The following is a 23,859-nucleotide window of genomic DNA, read 5'->3' as shown; positions in this document are numbered from 1 at the left end:
AGCACACTCACTGAAAAGCCTAGAACACTCCTTGAGTAGAAGAATTCTCCCAGAGGGCTTTACCTTTGTTTCTGGTAGGCAACCCAGGGGATTAGTGGTGTAGGGTTCCCAGTAAGTATGGGTGCTATAAATATGAACCTCAAAAAATATAATGGGTTTTTCCACCTCAGAGGACTATTTCTCCCATTGCAAGCTCAGGCAGAGAGGCAAGCTTCCTTAGACAAGTCAGAGAGATTTTCATCAAGGAATTACTGTACATTAGCTCTACGCCGGGGCCTCAGGTCCCACCCCATAGCTTGTGTTTCCAGCTTCAATGCCCTATAATACTGGACTCCAGAACCTTCCGGGCTAATTACTTCACTAGTACTCAAGTTAATTTCGTGAGCCATTTTATAATACCAAGAAAGGCTGTTTGGCTCAATAAAATAAAAATTATCTAAACAAAAACATTTCTCTAATAAAATTATGAAGCAATGAGGGCTCTTAATAACGGAAGAGTAGGATGATACGTCACAATACCATAACAACTAAGAACACGGCCTTTTATTTTTACCTTGCTCCATTCTCTTCATTAGCTGTATCTGATCTACTGTTTTCTTCAAAATCTTGCATTTATCTGGTTTTACACTCAAGCTGTCAATGTCACTGATGTTGGCAGACAGTAATTCAGCTAGTTCTTCTAAATACTTATTTTCTTGCTCCCTGCGCCTCTTCTCAGTACTGTTGCACACACAAAAAAACAATCTGGTTAGCACGCATTTATAACATGTTATTTCCTTCTCTGACCAAAGATATTAATGTTCACACATTTGAAGGAAATCTTGTTTTTACTTAAAATATAAAACCAGATTTAAAAATCAAATTAAAATCACATCTAAAACTCAGACACTGCAAAATGCTCAAGTATACAAAATAACTCTGGCTAAAATATAATAAAGAGAATGATTTATGACAGATAGGTTTTGTCAGTGATGTATAAACCTTTCAAATAACAAATGGCTACCAGATATTAAAGGAACCAGACAGACAGCAAGTCTACTCCTTATACTTGTGGCTACTGTATGTTTGAAATAGAATGTGAATTTTCAAGTTATTCAGATGAATGAATTGTAATGAGGAACCTGATAAGGTCTTCATTCTTACTCTCAATAGGAACATTAGTTGCTCTTTATGAAAAAAGAACTGATCCAAAGTACAATCTAAAAAGTAAATACTAGAGAACAATGTTGTATAGCTTCTTTTAGATATAACAGAAAACAAAAGCTACACATAGTTCTTGTCAGCTCTGAACAAAACCAGACATGACCACCTTACAGCAAATAGAAAGAACAGAGGGTAATGTCAGACAGACAACACTTTAAATAGTCTGCTGAATATATGGAAGAATTACTGTCCATTTTTCTTTTCATTCTTTACCCCAATTTATTTCGCCAAGACACAGAAACTTGCTTTCTATAATGCATTCAAAGATGGTAAAATATTACTCTAAAACTTTCCATTTTCCAAATAAAAGAGGAAAGCCCGGTCATGACAAGCTTTGTTTTTACAAACAGCAGTTAAAATCATTTGGCTGCACATAAAAGTGCTAGGAAAAAAGAGGTGAGAAGAGAGAGAAGTCAGTTGCTAAAAACCTTACAATAAACAACAGTTAAATACCCTTTACTTTTCTTAAGGATTGGGAAGATTTTAAAAAGAAAAGCACTTATTCAACACAGTGCGCTAGAAGAACACAGTCAGCTAACTTACTACATTTGCTATAAAACAAAGTACTACAAATGGTACATATCCCCAAACATAATCAAATGTAAAACTCTAGCAAACACACATTCTGTCTTTATCTGTTAAATTTTTCATTACTGAGGAATTACTTCCATCTTGCTTAGTAAAAAATCTATCTTAATAACTTAAACAGAACACAGCAAGGCATCTCGGCAAACTTCACTCTGAGGCACTGAAGCAAAGCAAGAATAAAATGAGGAACATATTTTCATATTCACAAGGATTTATCTGTAACACGATAGAATTTGAGGACATGTGATTTTACCTTAGGGAACCTCACAGATAACAGACACATTTGGTAGATTCAGTATTGAGCAGGAACTGTTTAAACTTAACAGGTTTAAATTTCAATAGGGAGTAAGCAATTTAGATTTACTTGGTGAAGCCCCCTCTCTCCTGATACTTTTCATTTGTTGGTTTGTTTTGAGACAAAGTCTTACTATACAGTCCAGGCTATTCTTGAACTGGTGATCAACCTCCATCTACCTTGAGGTTGCTGGGATTATAGGTATGTACTTCCATGGCCAGTCACCAAACATGTTTTTGCCATTAAGTTTTGAGTAATACTGAAATGCCTGAAGCCATTACATAGTAAAAGAAAAGTGTCCCAATACAGAAAGATGGAATAAGAAGCTATATATATAGTGAGGAATATCAGATGTCAATAAAATGACAAATTTCAGAGCAGGGAAATAAAAATCACCTTTAAATGAAGCAGTCAGTAACTACATAGAAAAAAAAAAGACAGTAGACATGCTCAGAGTCAAAACTAAAGGAATAGAGGACACAGAAACTCTATCTTAAAGGGAAAAGGCTTTCCTTACTACTTTGCAGCAACTTCTTCATTTGCTAAATCCCTTTATTACCTTGCATGTGGCAGACACACTAGTAAATGCTATCCTGAGCTAAATTTTCATGATTACAGTTGGCCTCACAATATCATATTGTGCCAGTTTCAGGATCCCTGTGGATACCGAATCTGGGCACTTGCAAACCCTTTATAAAATGGCATATTAGTTGCATACCCTATGGAAATTTTTCGTCATGCTTAAAATCATCTCTGTATTATTTATAATACCTAATGCAATGCAAATGCTGCATAATTAGTTGTCATCCTTATTTAGGCAATAACACCATGCAAAAACATCAACACATGTTTGGTTCAGGTGTCAGTTTTTTCCAGAATACTTTTGATACTATGGATATGGAAGGACTGACTGCTGGATCTTTCCTTAGTTAATGTACTAGCAAACTCAATAAACATTCCTAAATTTATCATATGACAGATAATTATGTGATATTTTAAAGCACGCTGGAGTAAATTATATACAGCTCCCACTTGAAAGGAAGTAAAAAGGAAACAGGCCTTTGTTATACTTGGTGACAAAACCACAAAACTACAGAAATACACAGAAATGGCATTTCACCCAGAGAAGTAACAGCACAAGTTAGAGGTAGGGAGATCTTATTTTCTAGAAAGCTAACTTGGCTTTATCAACTGTATAAAGGAGAGTGGAAATATAAAATTCAAAAGTATACACAATAGAAGAGTATGGCCAAACCACAGAGGTATATGGATAGGAGGAAGTGTAGGCCAGATCAGCAATGTCACCTGTCTGGTCACTGACTAGCTATCCAACCTCAGACAAGGGACAGCAATTTAACCTTTCTGCTTCAATCTCCTTGTCTGACCACTTGGATAATGACATAAATGACCTCCTAGGGTTTGTGAGGATTAAAAACATAAGTCATGAAAATGAATTGCTAAGTTCTTGGCATGTACCATTAGCTCAATAAATGCCATCTAGAATGACTTTAATTAGAATGACTTATTTTTTTTAGAAAACAGGAAACCCAAAAGGATTTAAGAAGAATTAGTGGCATGGTCAGATCTGCAAGTTCCTTGAAGATAGAAGACCTGCCTCTCACTTCATTTATATCCTTACAACAGCACACAGATGGCGCTTGATAAACAGTTAGTATTTAATACACACTTGTTGAGTTAAACTGGAAATGCTAAGGAAAGATAAAGCATAGATAGCCACCATTTAAAACCAGCATTTTTATCATTTTCTTAGAACAAATGAGGGGTTGGAGAGATACAAGCTACCTGAGCACGGGAACCTGTAACAGAGAAGTTGCTCTGTCTAGGGCTCTTTAGATAGTCATGTTTGGCTCGACTGCATGGCTGGAAATACCATGTGAGGCCTAACAGATGCTCTTTATGATTAATGAGCTCACAGTCTGTTTGGGAAGACAGCATATAATAATAAGACCAAAGGAAGCATTGCAAGGTGGCATTAATACATAAGCAATTTCAAACTAATAAATTTCTGATTTTCCATATCAAAGATAATGCTTTATTAAAACTGAAGCCCATACATATAAACCTAAAGGAGTAAGTGCTTTCAAATATCTTTCAAGCAAACATCAAGATAATTATCTCAAAACATTTAAAGAGGAGAAAAAGATAAATAAAAATTTTGGTATTTGTAATGATGTTATCATGTACAGACACACATACACAAAGGTAATTTACAAATAAACGATTACAAAAATGGGGATTGTTCAGCACAATAGGCAGAAATGTTACTAATGCCCACACCCATTAAAATTCATAAACATTAATAACTATCAATTGGAAAACACAATATGGGCATGTGGTGCATGCCTAGAATCCCAGCTCCCCGAAGCTGATGTAGGAGGACTGATCCAAGTTCAAGGCTAGTATGGACTACAGAATGAAACCCTGAACAAAACAACAACAACAAAGAAATTACGAAAAAAATACAAATATAACAAAATATTAATATAGGAACATAGTATCAATTTTATATTATTGTTATATGTAGCTTTTTAAATCTCTGTTCTTACATATTCAAAATTTCCTCAAATGAGAAAGCAAACATAAAAGACAATAATTTTATTTATTCTTAAGTTTTCCTTTAAGAAAAACTGAATTTATATGCAGAAACAAATAATGCACTAACTTTGACAAAACACATCTGGTTCATATCTTGGCATAAACTTTTATCCTCGCATCTGGATATGTGTGCTTGAGTAATTAAGACAACTGTTCTGTGAGGAATGGTCGGTCACTTTTCTTTTTCCAGCCTCTAGCCCTAGCACTTTTTATTATTAATTAAATTTATTCATTTATTTTACATCCTAACAGCAGTTTCTCCTCCCTCCTCTTTCCATTCCTCCCATTCTCTCCCCCACCCCAGGAAAAGCAGGCAATCAACAGCCGAAGAGCTGCTGTGGCCTTGCTCTGGAGATCAGTGTCATCAGTTGGGGTGATTCTGCGTTCCTTGTCCCTGGGGGAACATCTGGGAATGTTTACAGACAATCTTTATTGCAACTAAGACACGACTGGCATTTAGGTATACAAGCAGCAACAGTGCTAAACACCTACAACACACATGAAAGCCTCCACAACAGAAGATTTTCTGGTTCAAAATATCAGTAGTGTAGAAACTGAAAACAACTTAATCTAGCTCCTAGAAGCCGAATGGAATAAAATCTATACATTTCTCTTGTCAGCTGAGAAAATTCTTTTACCCTGAGTGGAGGTTTCTTCTTCACCTGGCACTTGTTAGGATTCCCTTAGCATTAATTTCTCAATGTAGTCATATTAAAAAAAACACAGCAAGTAGTTAATGCCACAAATAGTAATTTTAAAAATAAATATTGTAACAATGTACAAGAAGTTCTAAGATAACATTAAAGGTGTTCAATAGACTTATTTATTCATTTGACAGGATTTATTGTCCTTACTAGTTAAAAGGTACATATTGCACCGTGACTAGGGATACAATGGCAAATGAGCAGATAACATCTCTTACCATATATGCTACATGGTAACATATTAGTTAAGATACTAAGAATTCATGCAATGAGTATACACTCTAGCAAAAGCCTGTAGTTATAATCAAAGCCATAAATATGTACAAAACAGATATATAAAAAGGGGAGCTGCATGCTGATAGTCCACACCTTTAATCCCAGCATTTGAGAAGCAGAGGCAGGTGGACCTCTGTGTTAAAGGCCAGCCTGGTCTACAGAGCAAGATCCAGGACAACCAGGACTACACAGAGAAACCCTGTCTTGGTGGTAGAGGTGTGTGTGTGTGTGTGTGTGTGTGTGTGTGTAACGACAAAACCAACCAATCAAGCCATAAAGTGTGGAGGGATTGATCTAGTAGTTGTAGGAGGAAGAGCAGCCTCCCTTTAAGGAAGTAATGATCAACACAGTATGTACAATATACCTATAGGTTAGTTGTGAAAATAAAGAGGATGCAAGTTGAATGGAAGGAGAAGCCCATGCAAAGACTGGAAGGGGGGGCACAGAATGCTTCAAGTAAGCAGAAGGCAGGTGGCCACTCAAAGTGGAGTAGATGGAGCAAAGCTCCAAAGTGTTGTGGGAAGGGCACAAAAGCTCTGCCAGAAACAGAAGTGCACTCCTACCTTGATGCCAGTGTGTCACATGGCGATCCTTTTCTCTTATGTGAGTCTGGGTTCGCAGGGTCGGATGAACTGTCCCCAAGGCCACTCATGTTGACAAACTTCACACCTAAACAATAAGGATAAAATAAAAAATAAACTACTCATGAGCTCTCTAACCAAATATGGGCAGGGGAAGCTCCCTGTTACTTCTAAACAAAAGAACCACAGCACAGACCTAAACAGCGACTAGGTGATGACAGCCACCACAAGCACCAGCATCTAACATTACAGGGACTCCAACCACTCGTTGCTATACTTACTTTTCTAAATCAGTGAATAAAATTAACAATCCCTATGAAAATGTTATAATCAATCAGGATGAAAATTTTTCCAGGATAATTAAGTCGAAATATGTTTTTACCAAGGGAAAAATCACTTCCATGTGTAAATGTAAAAAAACAGGACTCTGAAAAATATTTATTATTATTGTTCAGATTCAGAACGATTATTTAGATATTACTTTGCAAAAAGGCTTAAAACAACTTTTCTCATGAAGCTGGAGATTTTATATTCATAGAAAAATGAACAATATGCATATGATTAAAGTTAAGTGACAAGCTCAATGTGGATTTTGAATTGTACTTTCCACGCATGCCTAACCTTGTGTTTACACCACCCAGCGACCAAGATCAAGTGTTTAGTCTACGTTAGGATCTTGGTATGGATGCCAGAGAACACAGAGTCGTCCCTCAGCATGTCAGCCAGGTTTTTACACGTGCCAGTTTCTGATCTGTCTCATCAATCACTGCTCTGCGGAATCCCAAGGGAATGCAGAACCCTACCCTTGGAGTCATCACTTCCTTTTGGATTCCAATAGTGCCAAACACTACCATTATGTTTTACTCCATTTACCTTCAAAAAAGGCGAGCAAACTCATGAGATGGGAAGACTTGGAGCTCTTCCTTACGTCTGAGTTATTAAACACCACAGCACTGTGCATCAACAGTCAAACTCGGAACACTTAAAACCTAGTGAAAACTATGGCAACCTCTCACCCAGACTTAATCTTCCCCTAGTTCTTTCTAAAACTCACTTTCTTGCTCTCTTCTTAAGATCAGACTATTGCCATCTTCTCACTAGATAAACAATCCCTAAAATTTTAATCATGCAGACAAAAGGAAATATTTCTAATTTCTCCATAGTAGAAGTATAGTTTTGAAATTTTCCAACACTCAAAGTATTCTTTAATTCTTTAGATAGGATTTTGTTATGATGCAATCTCCAGGCTGGCCTGAGATTAGCGATAAAACCCAGGTTGGCCTCAAAGTCCCAACCCTCCTATCTCCTCCCTCCAGAATGCTGGGAATACAGGTGTATCCCACCACACCAGGCTAGGACTGCAATCTTGCAATTGCTTTTAATTATTTTTTCTTGCTTATCTGTCATTTGTAATTGCTACCCATGTCCTGCCAATTTTTTCTTAAGAGATTTCAACTGTCTCCTTCTTCAGTCTTAGATATAATGATGATCCTAGCTTGGAACCAAATATCTCAAAGATTCCAGATTCATGTAAGAGGAAGTGTGTCACTGTGGGGGCAGGTTTTGAGGTTTCCTATGCTCAGGATACTGCCCAGTGTCTCAGTCAACTTCCTGTTTACAGTAAGATGAAGGACTCTAGCTATTCCTCCAGCACCATGTCTGCTTGCATGCCGCCATGCTCCCTGTCATGTTGATAATGAACTGAACCTCTGACACCGTAACAGAGTCATCGCAATTAAATGTTTTGTTTGCTTGTTTTTTATAAGAGTTGCTGTGGTCATGGTGTCCCTTCAAATAAATAAAAACTAACTAAGGCAACATATAATCTATATAGAAACAATAATGCAATATATACAATCTGCTTATTCAAAAATGCACTATAGATATTAATTTTAGTTTCATCTTCAATAAAACTCTAAATAAAATTCTGGGCTACATGATTATGTTACTAGCAAAGGTAACTTAAAAAATTTAAATTTTTAAAATTGACCTTAGTGTGGGAAGCAGCCCAGTTTAAGTGGGCATCTAATGTTCATTGAGCTCTGTGCATATAATAACCTCTCTTTCAGGCCCTGGACACCCAGCTGTGAATACAATTTGTAAAATCATTATTTTGATAGTTTCTTTTCATTTTGAGGCATGTAAGTGATAAATTTTAAAAATATTGTACAACCTTGTGGGTGTGAAGGGGAAGCTAGTGTGGCAGGTGGGAAAGGTGAGCCGGAGGGAGGTGGGGGAAGCATGACAACAACAAACTGAAGGCAGAACATAACCTTTCCTTTTCTTTTGAGAAACAGTAATGAACTGTGGCTGGGACCAGGGTTAGAAGAACAAGCATGAAGTCAGAGGACAACAGGAGGCAAAGCCAGGTGAGGGCTCACACAAGCCGAGAGAAGAGCAATGCCCTTGTTAACATGCTTCTGTAGCTGAATCTCGCAACAGGAATCCCTGTTATGTGGATAGCCACCCCAGCCTCAACATGCCCCAGCTCATTTGCTATCGGAAGCTAAGCAGGGCTGAGCCTGGCTAGTACTTAGATGGATATTATCAGCTAAGAAGATGTTATCATAACTAATAAAACAATAATCTTATTTATTTATTTATCATGGAGATTCAAAGAAGCATCAGTAAACCCAGTATCACAGAAATAAAGATGCCACTTCATTTTAACACAAGAACAAATAAATATATTTAAATGTATTTATTAAAATAGGCCTAAGACAAGATTCCCAAGTTAAATATTTGCTGAATTATTCTCAAGGAAGAAGGTAGCAGACAGATAGGTGCCCTATAAAACTAAGAACTGGTATTCAAAAAGCCAGAAGAGAATCTCCAATAATTTGTTGATGGTATTATTCCTGTAGTAACTGTTTTGTATTTATAAAACATAACACACAGTGCAATACAAAGCATCCAATGGAAACAAACTTCAGCGCTACTGTATGTGGACTGACTTTATATTTGGTTGTTAGGGAATATAACTAGGGGCAGCTAACAAAGCCAATTTGCATATTATTTTTAGAAGACAACCTGTCCAAGTGAAAAGTTTTTAAGGGTTGCTAAATTATACCTAGTCTCATGCAATTTCTAAAGAGTCATTTCCATAACCAGAAACTACATCTATTTCTGGTCAACTGTGCCCGACTAAACTAAGTGGGTGATGGCACAGGACACAGGACCATACATACTCTTAAATTCAATTTTTCTACAAGAAAAATTTGTTATTTGTCTCTCAGATTGAGCGTAGAACTGATAACTTTAAAAGCCAGCACCAGTTAGCTAACAAACAACTCTAGGAACGTGCCTTAGAGTGCCCAGCAGACAGGGAGCACAGAAAGAAACACACAAGAGCCAAAGATCCCCAAACTGATCCTCTGCATGAAGAACAATCATGATGGAGCACTCCTATACCAGCTAACTTGTATATAGAAATGTTTCCAAAACTCAGACACACACCTTACATTCTTTACAGCCACTGAAAGATTTCTCATGTGACAACAAAGGATGGGGACTTTAGAATATTCACTGCCCTTTCATGGCTGAATGATGTCCCTCTGTTTGGAGATACTCTGTTCTGTTTAATCAATGTGTCAGTTGGTGAACATTTAAGTCATTTCCTCTGCTGGGTATTTTTAACAACATTTTTATGAATGCTTATGCATAGCTTCTGTATATTTGCTTTAATTATCTTGAGTATAAACCTGGGAATGGAAGTGCTATGTCATACAGTAACTCTAACTTTCTGGGAAAATGCTAAATTTAAGGTGAAAATATACGAGGATTCCAATTCTATATTCTTGTCAAATGCATTTTCCTCTGTAAAAGCCCATCCAAGTGGGTATAAAATGGCACCTCATTATGGCTTTGATTTATACTACCTTAATTGCTTATAATTCTGAGCATCTTCTCACATACTTGCTGGACTCCTTATATCTTCACTGGAAACATAGCTCATTCAGAGCCTTTACTTAGTTTTTATACTAAATGTTATGGCATTTATATATTTACTGTGTACATTTAAGTCGTGATGTTTCCAGACACAAACATATAGTGAACTAGTATTATTATGAAGCAAATTAATCCCCATAATCTCACAGAGACATTATTTTCGCTGCTGCAAGAACAGTTATCATCAAGTCTTAGGAACAATGTGCTGCTGTTAACTGTACTGCCTGTTATAGAAGATCTTTAGACTTGTTTGCCCAATTAATAGTCTTACTTTGATCTTATAAACTCACTGTTTATTCTAAACACACTGCTTGTCAACACTTCCACTTAGGAATGAATATTAGAACTTACTTTACAATAACCAAGAAGCTTCCCAGGCTGAGAACAACTTCCATAAAAAATAATGCTCAAACAGTAATTGTTTTCCCTCCATACTTTTATAGTGACAAAGTTCTTAAAATCTTCCCTACCTGGGAGACTTCCTTGTTCATAATGAATCCTCAAAGCAGATATAGTCAAATCAAGTGCTCCAGAGGGCAGCTTCTGAGGGAACGGAGTAGTACAATGCTGTCCAGAGATGGCGCTAGTCCATTTGTTCTCACCTCATTTAAGGGCAATTACACGAACAACTAAAATAAGTGAGAAGAAAAAAGCAAATGGGAGGTTAGATTGCCATTTTATTCTTTAAGAAATAATAAAGGTCAGCAATATGAGAGAAATGCAAATTTTCAAGTTGATGGAAAAATATTTCCATAACACAATGGATGAAGATCTGAATTTACAGGCAGAGACCTTCCTGGTGATGTTATTTGAGACAGCTTGCCACTAACGGAATGCATAATTACATTCTGCTCAACTTGAGAGAGACCCATAGAGAAGGCTTTCAAAAATCATTTTTGGCAGCATTTACATGCTCATCCTTTTTATTACCTATAAATTATGATTTTTTTCACAATTTCAGCTATTTCATTATTTCAATTTATATAATGTTCTTCCTATTTTTAAAGTTATTTTAACATTTTACTTTCAAAATTTTTGTTGGAAAAGTTTACACGCTTTCATATTTAAAGTTAGTTGAGCTCTGGTTCCAACAATAATAGATCCTCTTGTACTATACTAATCTGCTCACAGATAAGAATTATAAACTGTGGACAAAATAGAAAAGTAACTGTTTGAAGACACTGGAAAGTGATCAAAGCAGACTCAAATTGTAGATCTGACTGTTTTTCAAAGAAGGGAGCCACACTGGGTGGAACACATGCTTGGAAGGCTTTCTCTGTAGAGAGCTTTTTCAAGACTCCCTTGAAGTGCTGCGAGGCTGAACCTATAGATGAAAAATCACATCTAATAGGCTTTAGGCAGTAGTGGATGCAGATCCAAGCTAACAGAAAACTTGAAATTGGTTGACACTCCAAATTCTTAAACTGAAGCTAGCAACTCCATCTGGGCTCATCTAACTTAATGTGGGAACCACAGAAATTCTGGCAACAGTAAAAGGTTTCTGTACATTCAAAGACCAAAAATTAATTTGAAATTAAACACATGAAGTGTCTCAAATGTTTCTGGCAGTGCTCATTCATGTTGCATCTCATGACATCTCTGTAGCTTTGGCTCTAAACACACAATATGCACACTACATGTGCCGGCACACCACAAAATGCTAACAGTGATGCCTGAAATGCTTCAGACTACAGCTCACCACATGCTATGACTCATGCAGTTGGACCGAATATACAAACCTTTCTGATCTTAGAGAATATAATTGTTTAATTATGAAAAATGAAGATAGTATTTTCTGTTAATCTTCAGCATTTAAGTCTCAAATTAGTGTTAGCTTTGGGGAGTAGCATTAGAAAAATTGTTTTGAAAATGGCTGTTTAAGCGGTTGGCTTGAAATTTTTTAAGACCTATTTTTATTTTATTCCCCCCCCCTCCGGTGTGTGTGTGTGTGTGTGTACCGACTGAGGTCAGAAGATAGTGCCTGATCCCCAGTTATAGACATTTGTGAACCACTTGTGAGCCACTTGCTGTGGGTACTGAGAAGCAAATTTGAGTCTTTGGGGAGGGCAGCAAATGCTCTGAACTACTGACTCCTCTTTTGAGCTCCTTCAATTTTATTTTTTAAAATATAATTAAATAAATTGGGATTGGGATTGGGTTTGAATTCTACTAATTTCTGAAATGGCCCTAAATGTGCTTTTGCCATTTTGTACTACATATTTGTGTGGAGCAGCTTTCTCAGCACTGACAACTAAAAAAAAAAAAAAAATCAAAATATTGATGAATTTTGAAAACCGCCAAAGATGCTCTGCATCTTGTAGTATCAAACATTCAACCAGGATTTCATTCTCTATTTAATCTTTTCTTAAAGATTTATTTGTTTTATATGTGTGTTTTGCCTGCATGTACATATGTGCAATATGTGATATCTGTGGAAGTTAGAAGAGGGAGTTGGATCACCTGGAACTGGAGTTGCAGACGGTTATAAGCTGCCATATGGGTGCTGGGAATTGAACCCAGTTCTCTGCACTTTGTTTTTAACTACTAAGCCATTTCTCCAGCCCAATTTTTAGTTCCTTATGTAAAAATAAACATATATATATCTCATTAGTGAATAAAACTGCTTTGGTCTTTAGTAAGTGGCATGTCATTAATTTTACATAAAATTGTCTTAGAAAAATAATTGTTTTAGAAAAATTATAATTTATTATCAGCAAATGTTTGATTTGTTTATCTATTTATTACTTAAGATCATGCAAAAACGTCTCAGAGAAAAAGGAGTGCACAGTGGAAATAGTTAGGAAACCAGGACTAGAGACCCAGGAGAAAGAAGGGTATTAGCACAATGGCAAAGAGTAAAGGAGGGCTGGCCATCAAACACTACATTTAAGTAGCTTTTAGGCCATCATGGGCTCTTTTTTTGCTTTCACTTCCAGAGTAACACCATAATTTTTGAATGTATTTTTATTTTATGTCATTGGTTATTGTGCCCGCATGTATGTGTAGCACTTGTATGAAATGCCCACAGAGGCCAGGAGGGGGCATTAGATCCCCAAGAACTGGTGCTACAGATGGCTGTTAGCTGCTGTGTGGGTGCTGGGATTTGAACTTGGGTCCTCTGGAAGATTAGCCAGTCCTCTTGATCACTTAGCCATCTCTCCATTTCCCAGAGCAATGAAATTATTATACTGAGTACCCTGAAGAATCACTAGTACAGATTTAACAGGTTCTTAGCAATTTTCACATAAAACTGGATTTTCTCAGGTTTAATATGATAGTTATTAGTATTTAGGCTGTTTCCTCTCTTAAAATTTTTGTTGACAGTTGCTTCTATTTTCCTCTTTCTCTAATCTATGACTTTAAAAACTCCTTACTGATTTTATTTTTGTTTGTGTTGTCTTAACTGTGATTTGGAGAGGACCAATACTCAATGCCTGCTCAAACTATGGTGTCTACCTGGATTAAGTATTGAATGCTATTTCTAACTTTATTATTTTTAGTATTAGTTATTTTATTTTGTAACATTTAAAACCCTATTTCATATGTTCTTAAGCATTTTAGCTCTGCAATTTCAAAATTCACCATTCTGACATTCTTTTTAAAACAAACAATAAGTGAAATTATTGGCTAATGAAAACTTTAATAAACAGCTATGAAAGGTCTGGACAATAATTTAACCAGAAAGGGACACAAGTTGAAACAGTGCCTCTGTACATACAGCAAGCACTACGAACTGTGATTCTTTTACATTAGCAGCAGCTGATTTATGAGATGGTTATCAAAAGTAACCGCTGCCTAATGTTCTTTCTGTAAGGAATTAAAAGAAATTCCAATCCCTAAGAACAGTGGAGTCTCTAATCCAGGGATATTAATTGTTGAGTACTGCAGAGTCATGTTAGTAATAACTTCTAAACTACGAGGTCTTTCACATTATTTTAATAAATTGGTGCGGATTCAAAGTTAACTTTGTTATAAGATGATTTTTATCTTCCTTAGGATACTTTCTGATGTGGGTATGTTCTGGCTTGAGTTCTAATGTCTCCCTCAGGCTTGTGTATTATACTTGGTCCGCACTGGGGAAGGTTATAAACCTTAGGCGGGTGGAAGTGTGGCCCTGTGGAGGGCTTTGAGGGTATAGCCTGATCCTATTTCTTGTTCTTTCTTTCTGCTCCCTTTGTGTTGAATACAATGAGATCAGCCAGCTTCCTATTCCTGCTGCCACATTGTCCCTACCGGTTACCACACCTCTCTAGCTATGGGGGACTCTGTCACCATACACCAAGATAAACCCTTTCTCCTCAAAAGTAGCTCTCATCATAGTATTTTTTCACAGCAACAGAAAACTAACGCAGGGCAGAAACGAATAAAGTTAAAACTCCCAGTGAGTTCAAACTAATAGCTTAGATGAACAATGCTGTTATCCAGCAGTGAACGGTCACAAACAAACCATTAACACTTTGTGGCAATTGTAACGTTTTCCATAAGTGTAACATTTTTTCATAATTGTAACATGATCTCATAGTATTCTTATTAATTTTATACCAAATAAATTTTAAGAAAGAAGATACATGAAAAATAGTGTAAAGAAAAATTTTTCTTGGAAGAGACTGTAAACTTCTTCATGAGAAATGAAGTTGCCAACTTTTCTAATAATAACACAAGTGTTGGGTTCCCTAAATTTAAGTTGAAAATGATATAAATAAAAATGGAAATAAATCCATTAATATTAAAATTTACAATTCAGAAGTAAGTAAAGTTTGATTTTGCTATAGGATATATTCACTTGCCTTATTGGTATCTCTGTAGAGAAGAAACTTGGTAAAAATGAATATTTTAAAACTAAAGTTCTTTTTATAATGAAATGGTAACATTTTCTTATTCTTTTTATTTTGTATTTATTTTAAATGTTTAATTTTATGATTACAAAATTCATTTATGGAAATCTTACAATCTCCAAAAAAATGACTTATGGCTTCATACAAATTTTCAAGTATCTTTTAAAAATCTGTGTAAACCTATGGGACTTTTAGAAAAATACAATTTATTACATTTGAACTTATGCAAACTGCTGTTTTGTGGCCAAAGAAAAAGCTCTAAGGGAATCTTCTGAAAACTTGGTCTAAGCATGCTCAGTAAGTGGTGCAACCTCTGCAGTGAACCAGCAATACGTCTCTGCACATGAGAAACAAGAAGAGTGAAGAACGTTCATCCCAGCAATTTTTATAATGGTAAAATGGCAACAGCCCAAATGTCCATTGGCAGTTAAAAAAATATTAGTCAATTTGGACTATTTGACAAATAAAACCTCACAACAGTGATATAAAGGAACAGAATCTCAACTATTAGCATCTGCCTATGGGCACCCAAACTCCTTTCTTATGACTGAGGAAGTATTAGAAATATGAATAAGAGTATGGATTCATAGTAGTCCAACTACTATGCATTTCCCGGCCTCCTACTTTTAGTCTTGGATAACACTTGTTCTTTGCCAAGCAGTGTTAGGTGAGGAAACACAATATTTTTAAATGACTTCAAACAGTTTTATAGACCTTAACTAAGTTTAACCCTCCGATAAATAATGTAAACCATTGTATTTCCAAGAAGACCAGTGTGTGTGTGTGTGTGTGTGTGTGTGTGTGTGTGTGTGTGTGTGTGTATGCGCGCACGTCCGTGTTCATGCTCTATGTCGTTTATGTGTCTGGTCTATGCAAATGAGTGTAGGGCTGTGTGCACAGGGGAGGCCAGAGTAGGATGTCAGGCACTTCCTACTTTATTGCCTTGAGGCAGATCTCTTACTGAACCAGAAGCTCACTATTTTTCCTAATCTAGTCAGTGAGTTCTTAGGATCCACAATTTCTCTTCCCCCAGTGCTAGGAGTCACAGATACTAGCAGTCGGGCCAGTTGGCTTCTTTTCCTTTCCTTTTCTTTTTTATTCTCTTTCCTTTCCCCTTCCCTTTCCTTCTTTCTTTCCCTTCTCTTTCCCCTTCCCTTCCCTTTCTTTTCCTTCCCTTCCCTTTTCCCTTTCCTTTCTTTCAGCAGGGGTCCAAGAGACTGAAACTCAGATGCTCATATGCTTAAGTGCTCTCACCCACTAAGCCATCTCCCCACACCTCCCATAGTTTTCACCTGACCCGTACATTACTTTAACTGTCCACATATTTCCCCTTTCAGAAGACTTACATGCCTTTATATTTTGTTTTTCATTCTCGTTCTTCTTCAAGGGAGATACTGATGCCCATATCTAAGTTTTTAAAAATGTATAGAAAGTCAACCTAGAGTACTTTTTTTAAAATTTATTTTTCCATTAAAAACTTTCCACTTCCTCCCCTCCTCTCATTCCCCTCCCTCTCCCCCACTCCCCCTCCTCCTCCTCCTCCAGTCTTAAGAGAGGGCAGGGTATCCTGCCCTGTGGGCGTCCAAGGCCCTCCCCCCTCCATCCAGGCCTAGGAAGGTGTGCATCCAAACAGACTAGGGTCCTACAAAGCCAGTACATGCAGTAGAAACAAGTCCCAGTGCCATTATCATTGGCTTCTCAGTCAGCCCCCATAGTCAGCCACATTCAAAGAGTCCGGTTTGATCACATGCTCGTTCAGTCCCAGTCCAGCTGGATTTGGTGAGTTCCCATTAGATCAGACACACTGTCTCAGTGGGTGGACCAACCCCTCGCAGTCCTGACTTCCTTGCTCATAGAACCTTCGTCCGGCGATGGATGAAGATAGAAACAGAGACCCACATCAGAGCACTGGAGTGAGCTCTTAGAGTACTTTTTTTTTATCTTGAATTTCTTTTCTCATCTTCTCTTTAATAAGACAAATTATAAATTTACAGTCAAAACTGTGTATTCAACAGTCTGCATATCAACTACTAAGGCTAAAAGATTAATGACTTATTCATCCACTATAACATTTATGCAGGAACAAAATACAGAAACCCACAGACTAGTAAATTCCAGCATTATTAGTCTAGATATAAAATAAGCACAATTACCCTTAGAGATTATTCACAAAAGGCTATCCCTACTACTTTTACAGTCCATTCTAAGGCCCGCATCTGTATCCCTCTCCCTTAACTGTTTTATATTTATTTATTGCGTTTTTGTGTCTACAACTATGCATGCATACCACAGTTCACATCTAGAGAGTCTCTTCTACCATGTGGATCCCAGGGATCAAACTCAAGTTGTCAGACTTGGAGGCATGCACCTTTACCCACAAAGCCATCTTGTCATCCTCTCTAGTTTTTTATTACTATTGTTTGAACTTTGCTAAAAACTAACTTTTCATCAAATCCTTCCATTCTACTCTTCTGATCTTCTTCCCTTCCTCCCTCCCTCTATCCACAGAATCATTATACCTCTGTAACTGCTGCAGCCTAAACTGTGCACAATATTACGCTTGACTTATCTTCCACTCTCACACTACATACATTTAAACAAACTATTTAGTTTGTCCAAAAAGAAATCCCAAACGCACACACAACAATTTGATACCCCACTTCTGCTCATTCTCTTCCATGTAGTTCTCAAAGCATCCTTCGCGCTAGCCACTTGGTCCTCCCCAGTCCTTCGTCCTCACCATGAGGCCTTTATATATCCTCTGCTGTGAATGTGCCCTCAGACTTTTTTTTAATTTGCCACATTTTAAATTTACATATTAGCTGTATGACTGTATTTACTGCTGTTTCCCCCACTAAACCGTACGCTCCCACAAGCATATTTTAAATCTAAAAACAGAGAGAAAGGGAAACTAAGGAAGTTACTGAAACTCGGGAGAGTCTCTACATCTTAGAAAAAGCCCACTTCTGAAGCTTCATTGTACAGGGCAATCTTACTTCCCTTCCTCCTCCTCTCCACTCCTTTCCTTTTCTGGCAGGATAAGAGAAACACCTGGGTGTTAAGAGTCCATATTCAATTAGCTGAACACTAAACCTAACACTGAAATTGCAAGGATTTAGTTACTGGCTAAAGAACAGCTTTGCCAAATTAGAAAGCAGCTGTCAAGGACCACCCAAATCAAGCTATTCTGATTTTCTACTACCCTATTACAGGGCCAGTCCTGGTGGTGCACACCTTTAATCCCAGCACTGGGAGGCAAAAGCAGGTGGATCTCTATGACTTTGAGGTCACCTTGGTATACATAGTAAGTTACAGGCTACCCAATACTACATAAAACCCAGTCTCAAGCAAAACATTCCAAGCATTATTCAGGTATGTTAATTATCAATACAGGTTTGACATTTGTTAGAAGAAATTTTATTAAATGCTCAAAGAAAACCAAGATTAAATCATCTTAGTTAATAGTTAAAATCAGCATATATTTATTAGATGTGTTTATATTGTTGACTTTTTTCTTTATGCAGCTTATATCTATTCTACCATATTGTTAATTAACAAAGACAGTCTTACATGCAAAGCTCTTCTTTGTACTTTTAAAGGTAGCAAAGAATACTCATTAAAGTTAAGCATAAAATTATTTGTATGTAGGTATTTCTATTTCATTTTTCATACAACTAAATTATAGATTATCTGTGACATAGAGGCACTGTATATACATAGAGGCTTTAGTAATTAATTTCATTCTTTATGGAATTAAAAGTTCCAGTCATGTAACAAGGTGTGTCAACATATGGTCACACTTAACCGTCTGTTCTACACAACAACACGCACAGTCCTTGGGGGTGGGAGGAGGAATGCTAAGCAGAGGCTTTAAGAAAATGTGTGGTAAACATTAGTGAGGTATTTTTTAAAACAAATTATATATTTAATTTACTAAGTATACTTCATTTTTTGGTATTAGCAGTTCAATCATAAAATACTATGTAAGAACTCACTATGTGGCAGGCACTGTACCAAATTCTGGGAAATATAGCATGAACAAGAGAGGCAGTGTCCTTTAACTTTAGATAGGGTGACTAATAAGTTTATAAGAATAGGTGACATCTTAGCTGAGCTCACACATAAAAAAATTCATTTTTTCTCTTCTGTATTGGGAATCAGACCCATGTCCTCACACACATTGGGAAAATGCTGTATTGATCCTATACAAAATACTTAACTCCAAAATTATTTCAGTGATTCTAATCTTCTTGCCCCAATCTTGAACTTATTACTTATATAATGCCTACATTTGGACATCCAGGCAATATTCAAAGTGTAACGTGCCATGGGGACTGGGGATGTAGTTCAGTTAGTGAGTGCCTGCTCAACATACAGGAAGCTCTGGGCTCCGTCCTCAGCACTGCAGAAACTGGATGTGGTGGCACGTGCTTGTAACTCTAACATTTGAGAGGTAGAGAGGCAGCTTCCTCAGAAGTTCATGGTCAGCTTCAGCTACTTAATGAATCTGAGGCTAGCCTAAGCTACAAGTAACCTTATTTCAAAAATTTAGAATAAATAAATAAATAAAGGTTTAGTGGGCCTGAAAAAATTCTCATCTCTTTTGCTCAAAGTCATTACTATATCCTTACTATTTCTCTGTATCTCTCTCTATCTTCATCCTCCTGAGTTCTGAGGTTATGGGCAGATGCCAAAATACACGGCTCTTACTAACTATTTCTGTCTAGTGTGTATCAGACCAGTATCGTGTGAATCACATCCCATATTGTTAGCAATGCAACTCTGAGCACTTCAACAACAGATCTGACCCGTGTCCTTAGTCTGCATACAATGTCATACTCCTGATCACTGGTTAATCATGACTTCAGTAGTTTTCCACAAACAATCCACATCCTGCACTCACATACCTATAATTCAAGCCCTCCCATTAACACAGCCTGTAATGACAGAATTTAAAAATACGACTAATATAAATATAATAAAAATAAATGAAGAAAAAGAAATATAATGTTGTAAGAGTATTTTCCTTTTCAATGGCTCTCCATCCGTGTGTGTGTGTCTGTGTAAGTGCAGGTACATGCTTTGCCAAAGTGCACATGTGTAGATCAGAGAATAACTTTGAGAACTGATTCTCTCCTGCCCCCGTATGAGTTCAGGGGACTGAACTCAGATATGCAGGTCTGTAACTGGTGAATTTCAAGCCCTTCTCTCAGGAATTGATGGCAGGAAAGATGCCTCAGAAACAAACACAGTAACAACTCAGGAGGTTTGGCCCATATTTCACACCACTTACACCTGGTAGACTTTTTTTTGAACAACACACAATTGCAAAACCTATTTTCAGGCACATGTAAACCTTCTACCAGTAAGGACATATACTGAGAAATTAAAATACATTTAAAAGGATACTAGAATATGGTAAACATAACTGGAATAAATTAAAAGACAGCACATAACATTTAGAAAAATTCCAAAGCTCCAAATGTTTAAAATTAACACATACTAAATAATTAGCAAAAACAGAATTTGAAATAATTAAAACCGGTAATAAAAAATAATAATGAAAAACATAAGCAGTAACACTTGTTAAAAATTAACAGAGGGAGAGGAAGATATTGCCTTAAACTCTCTTTAAACTAAAACAATTTTTTAAGTTTTGCTCTTAAAAAACGAAAAAACAAAAGCAAAAAAAATATGAAAGGAGCAACCAAAATGAGAAATCAATAAAAAGAATAAAACAATAGAGATTTTAATACAGCAGCGGTTAAAAAGATGAACAAGCTGTACTGCCCGCAGTCAGTGTGCTCAACTCTTCCTTTGACATGCCTGAAAGGAACAGAGCAGACAGGAACCAGTGCTGCCATCCTCTACCGTCAGGTTTCTGGTCTAAACCAGGGCCAAGCAGGGCTCATCAATGCCTTTTACATTTTTCTAAACGGATAGAGAAATCAGATCAATGTTTCACGGCACAAAAATGCATACAGCTGTTTTACTGCTTGCTGGGGTACAGTCGTGTTCATCTGCTTCTGTTCCCGGCTAATTTTGTACTCCACCAGCTGGGCTGAGTAGCTGCTGCTGGGTCAGCAATGTCTGCTTCATTACCATCTGGTCACTGATAGACAAAGTTCGCTGCCCCCCTCTATACATAGTTTCTTCCTCCTCCTCTTTTACTCACTGTTAATTATGTATACAATCTAAGAGTCAGTTCAAAACCTCAGAGGTACTCCCTTTACTTCCTAGAAAGTATCTTAACAAAGTCTTCTAATATTGATCTATAGGGTGTTGAATATTATCTCTCTCTCTCTCTCTCTCTCTCTCTCTCTCTCTCTCTCTCTCTCTCTCTCTCTCTCTCTGTGTGTGTGTGTGTGTGTGTGTGTGTGTGTGTGTGTGTGTGTGTGTTTCCTTCATTTAGCAGTGAATTACCTAAAAAAGAAACATATCATTCATGAGGAAAATACCAAGAGTTCAGACGAATAAATGGGTGAGAGCTAAGAACATCATCTCTCCTGTAAAGAACAATTTTCTAGACTCATCAAAATCTGCTGCTAAATGCAGTGTTCCAGCTGGATGAGCAGACTCCCCTAAGCCATGGTTAATAACTCCTTCCAATTCATTATTTAGGTTAAGTAGGTAGGAACTGGGGTGCTACAAAAAAGTATAGTTTAGTTAACCAGAAGAAAGATACTGCGTGTTAAAACTAGCATTTCTTTTCAAGTATCATGTAGTCATATCTTCCTATAAATCATAGGGACATTTTCCCACTAAGTTTCATCGTATAGAGATACCTCAGAAGCACGATTAATAAAAACTCAGAGAGAGAAATTGAGGTTCAACCTGAATTCATCTTAATAGACTGCCTTAGAAAAGTCATACATAACAGTATCTGAACTTCTTTTGATATGTGAACTTTTATATTTCCAATCTCATTGTCTTTTCTCTAAATATCATCCTGTAAGTGTATTAAATACATCTCCTTCAGTGGTATCCTAGTATAAATACTTTATTTTTTTTTAAATGAAGTCCATCTTAGCTTACCTTTTGCTTTGTAAAAATCAAAATTTTACATATGCAAGACAAGTAAATGAACAGTACTCTCTAACACACACAAGTGCTGGAAAAATAGTTCAGCAGTTAAAAGTACTAGCTGTTCTTGCAGAAGACTCAGGTCCAAGGCTCAGCACCAACATGGTGGCTCAAAGCCATCTGTAGTTCCAGGTCCAGAGTATCCTAACACCCTCTTCTGGGTTCTACATGCACGTGGTGCACATAAATTCAGGTAAATATTCATACACAAAAACCAAAATAAATGTTTAAAAACTTTTAAAAAATAAAAACACAATTAAGTCAAGAACTAAATTTGTCCATTGTGGTTTTTGATATTCCCGAAGATTCTTTATTAAAACCTTGAACATGATTATTTGTTGTATAAACTAAACAAACTTAATCATATAAAATTTGCTACACATACACAAACACATGCACAGATGCACACAGTGGTTAAGTTGAATCACTTTAAAACAACACATTAGGGAAGGCAAGGAGGCATGGAAATATGGCTCCTCAGTTAAAGAGCATGTACTGCTCTTCCAGAGGACACGAGTTGGATTCTTAGCATTCACATCATAGTTGACAACTACTTGTAACTCCAGCTTCTAGAGTATCTAACACCTTCACTCGTGTGTGTATACACACATACAGAATTTAAAGTAATTAAAATAAACATAAAAAATGAAAAGCAACATGATGGTTTAGGAAGCCATGATGAGTTCTGGGTCTGGGCCTCTGATTCACTAACTTTGTCCTGTGCTAAGTTCATGGGCTAGAGAGCAGGTGTAAGATCGGATGGGTAGTAAAAACAGTATGAATGGATCAAAGAAAAGTCATCACTACTCTTATTAAATTTGAAAGCACATTATTTCACTGACGTTTGAGTCTAAGGCCATATTAGTACTTGAAAGGGTCAAAGAACTTTAAACAGTTTGGAATATTATTTTTTCAATTTCACACACATGTTTTTCAAGAAGGTTTACCATCTAATTTTAAGTCTAAAACACACTCAAAGGAATACTTGGCAAGAATAAACTTAGAACACCATTCATAGAGAACTGCCACTTAGGATACAATTGGCTTATTGGAATGATGCTTAAGTTGGCACAATTAAGCCATTCACAAGGAAAAGAATTTATGAGAGAGTCTTGTTAAATGCTGACTATAGAAGTGTTTAAAATGTATGTTTAAATTTTTCTTAGGCTTAAATTCACTCAAACAGTAAAGGTAATGTAAGTGGCAAGTAATATCAAATTCTTAGTCATAAATGAAAAGAAAGTACAAAGCATCTATGTTTTCCTATTCGACCATTTGGAATATACCACAAACTCTATGAAAGAAAAAAAATTGCAAGTATAATTATATTCTGGAACTACTAGCATGACATGCTTCAATAAATATACTCTTGACAAGATCTACTGATAAAAGAACTGACAAGAAAATTGATGGACTTTCTTTATTTGGCTATTTATTCTTTAAAAAAAAACCCATGAAATCGTCCACGGGAACAGAGGAGAAATAAGAAAAGGAAGCAAGCAAGCAAACACCCCACAAACACTCACTAAGGGCACAGTCATGTCACACTATAGGGCAGAAGGGCAAAGGCATATTTGAGGCATATTTCCTCCCTGTCTCTCCCCCAACTCACTGTCTTCCACACCTCTACAAATCTGGCCTAACTCTCTGTGCTCTGGTAAACACTGACTTAAGGACTGGGTGTGTAGCTCAGTCGTATCACACTTGCTGATGACACTTTAAGATTCCAA

General features: G+C 36.7%; 1 protein-coding gene across 9 annotated transcripts in view; it reads right to left on the bottom strand.

Annotated features, from left to right (window-relative positions):
* The window catches only part of Ncoa1 (nuclear receptor coactivator 1), a 225,052-nt gene that overhangs the window by 85,307 nt on the left and 115,886 nt on the right, over nucleotides 1-23,859 (bottom strand). For 7 of the 9 annotated variants that reach the window (XM_075955620.1, XM_075955623.1, XM_075955616.1 and 4 more), the window contains 3 exons: nucleotides 10,682-10,840; nucleotides 6,246-6,351; nucleotides 554-720 (listed from right to left, as the gene is read on the bottom strand). In XM_075955620.1, coding sequence (XP_075811735.1) covers nucleotides 554-720; nucleotides 6,246-6,334 — 256 coding nt within the window. In that variant the 5' untranslated portion in view covers nucleotides 6,335-6,351; nucleotides 10,682-10,840. Of the gene's footprint in view, nucleotides 1-553; nucleotides 721-6,245; nucleotides 6,352-10,681; nucleotides 10,841-23,859 lie in introns of those variants that run through there. The other 2 variants (XM_075955619.1, XM_075955624.1) reach the window with 2 other exon arrangements.

This window comes from Microtus pennsylvanicus, chromosome 21 (assembly GCF_037038515.1).
Source record: "Microtus pennsylvanicus isolate mMicPen1 chromosome 21, mMicPen1.hap1, whole genome shotgun sequence".
Taxonomy (NCBI): Eukaryota; Metazoa; Chordata; class Mammalia; order Rodentia; family Cricetidae; genus Microtus; species Microtus pennsylvanicus.
Note: the sequence above shows the minus strand (reverse complement) of the source record. Positions and strands in the feature narration are given on the sequence as shown.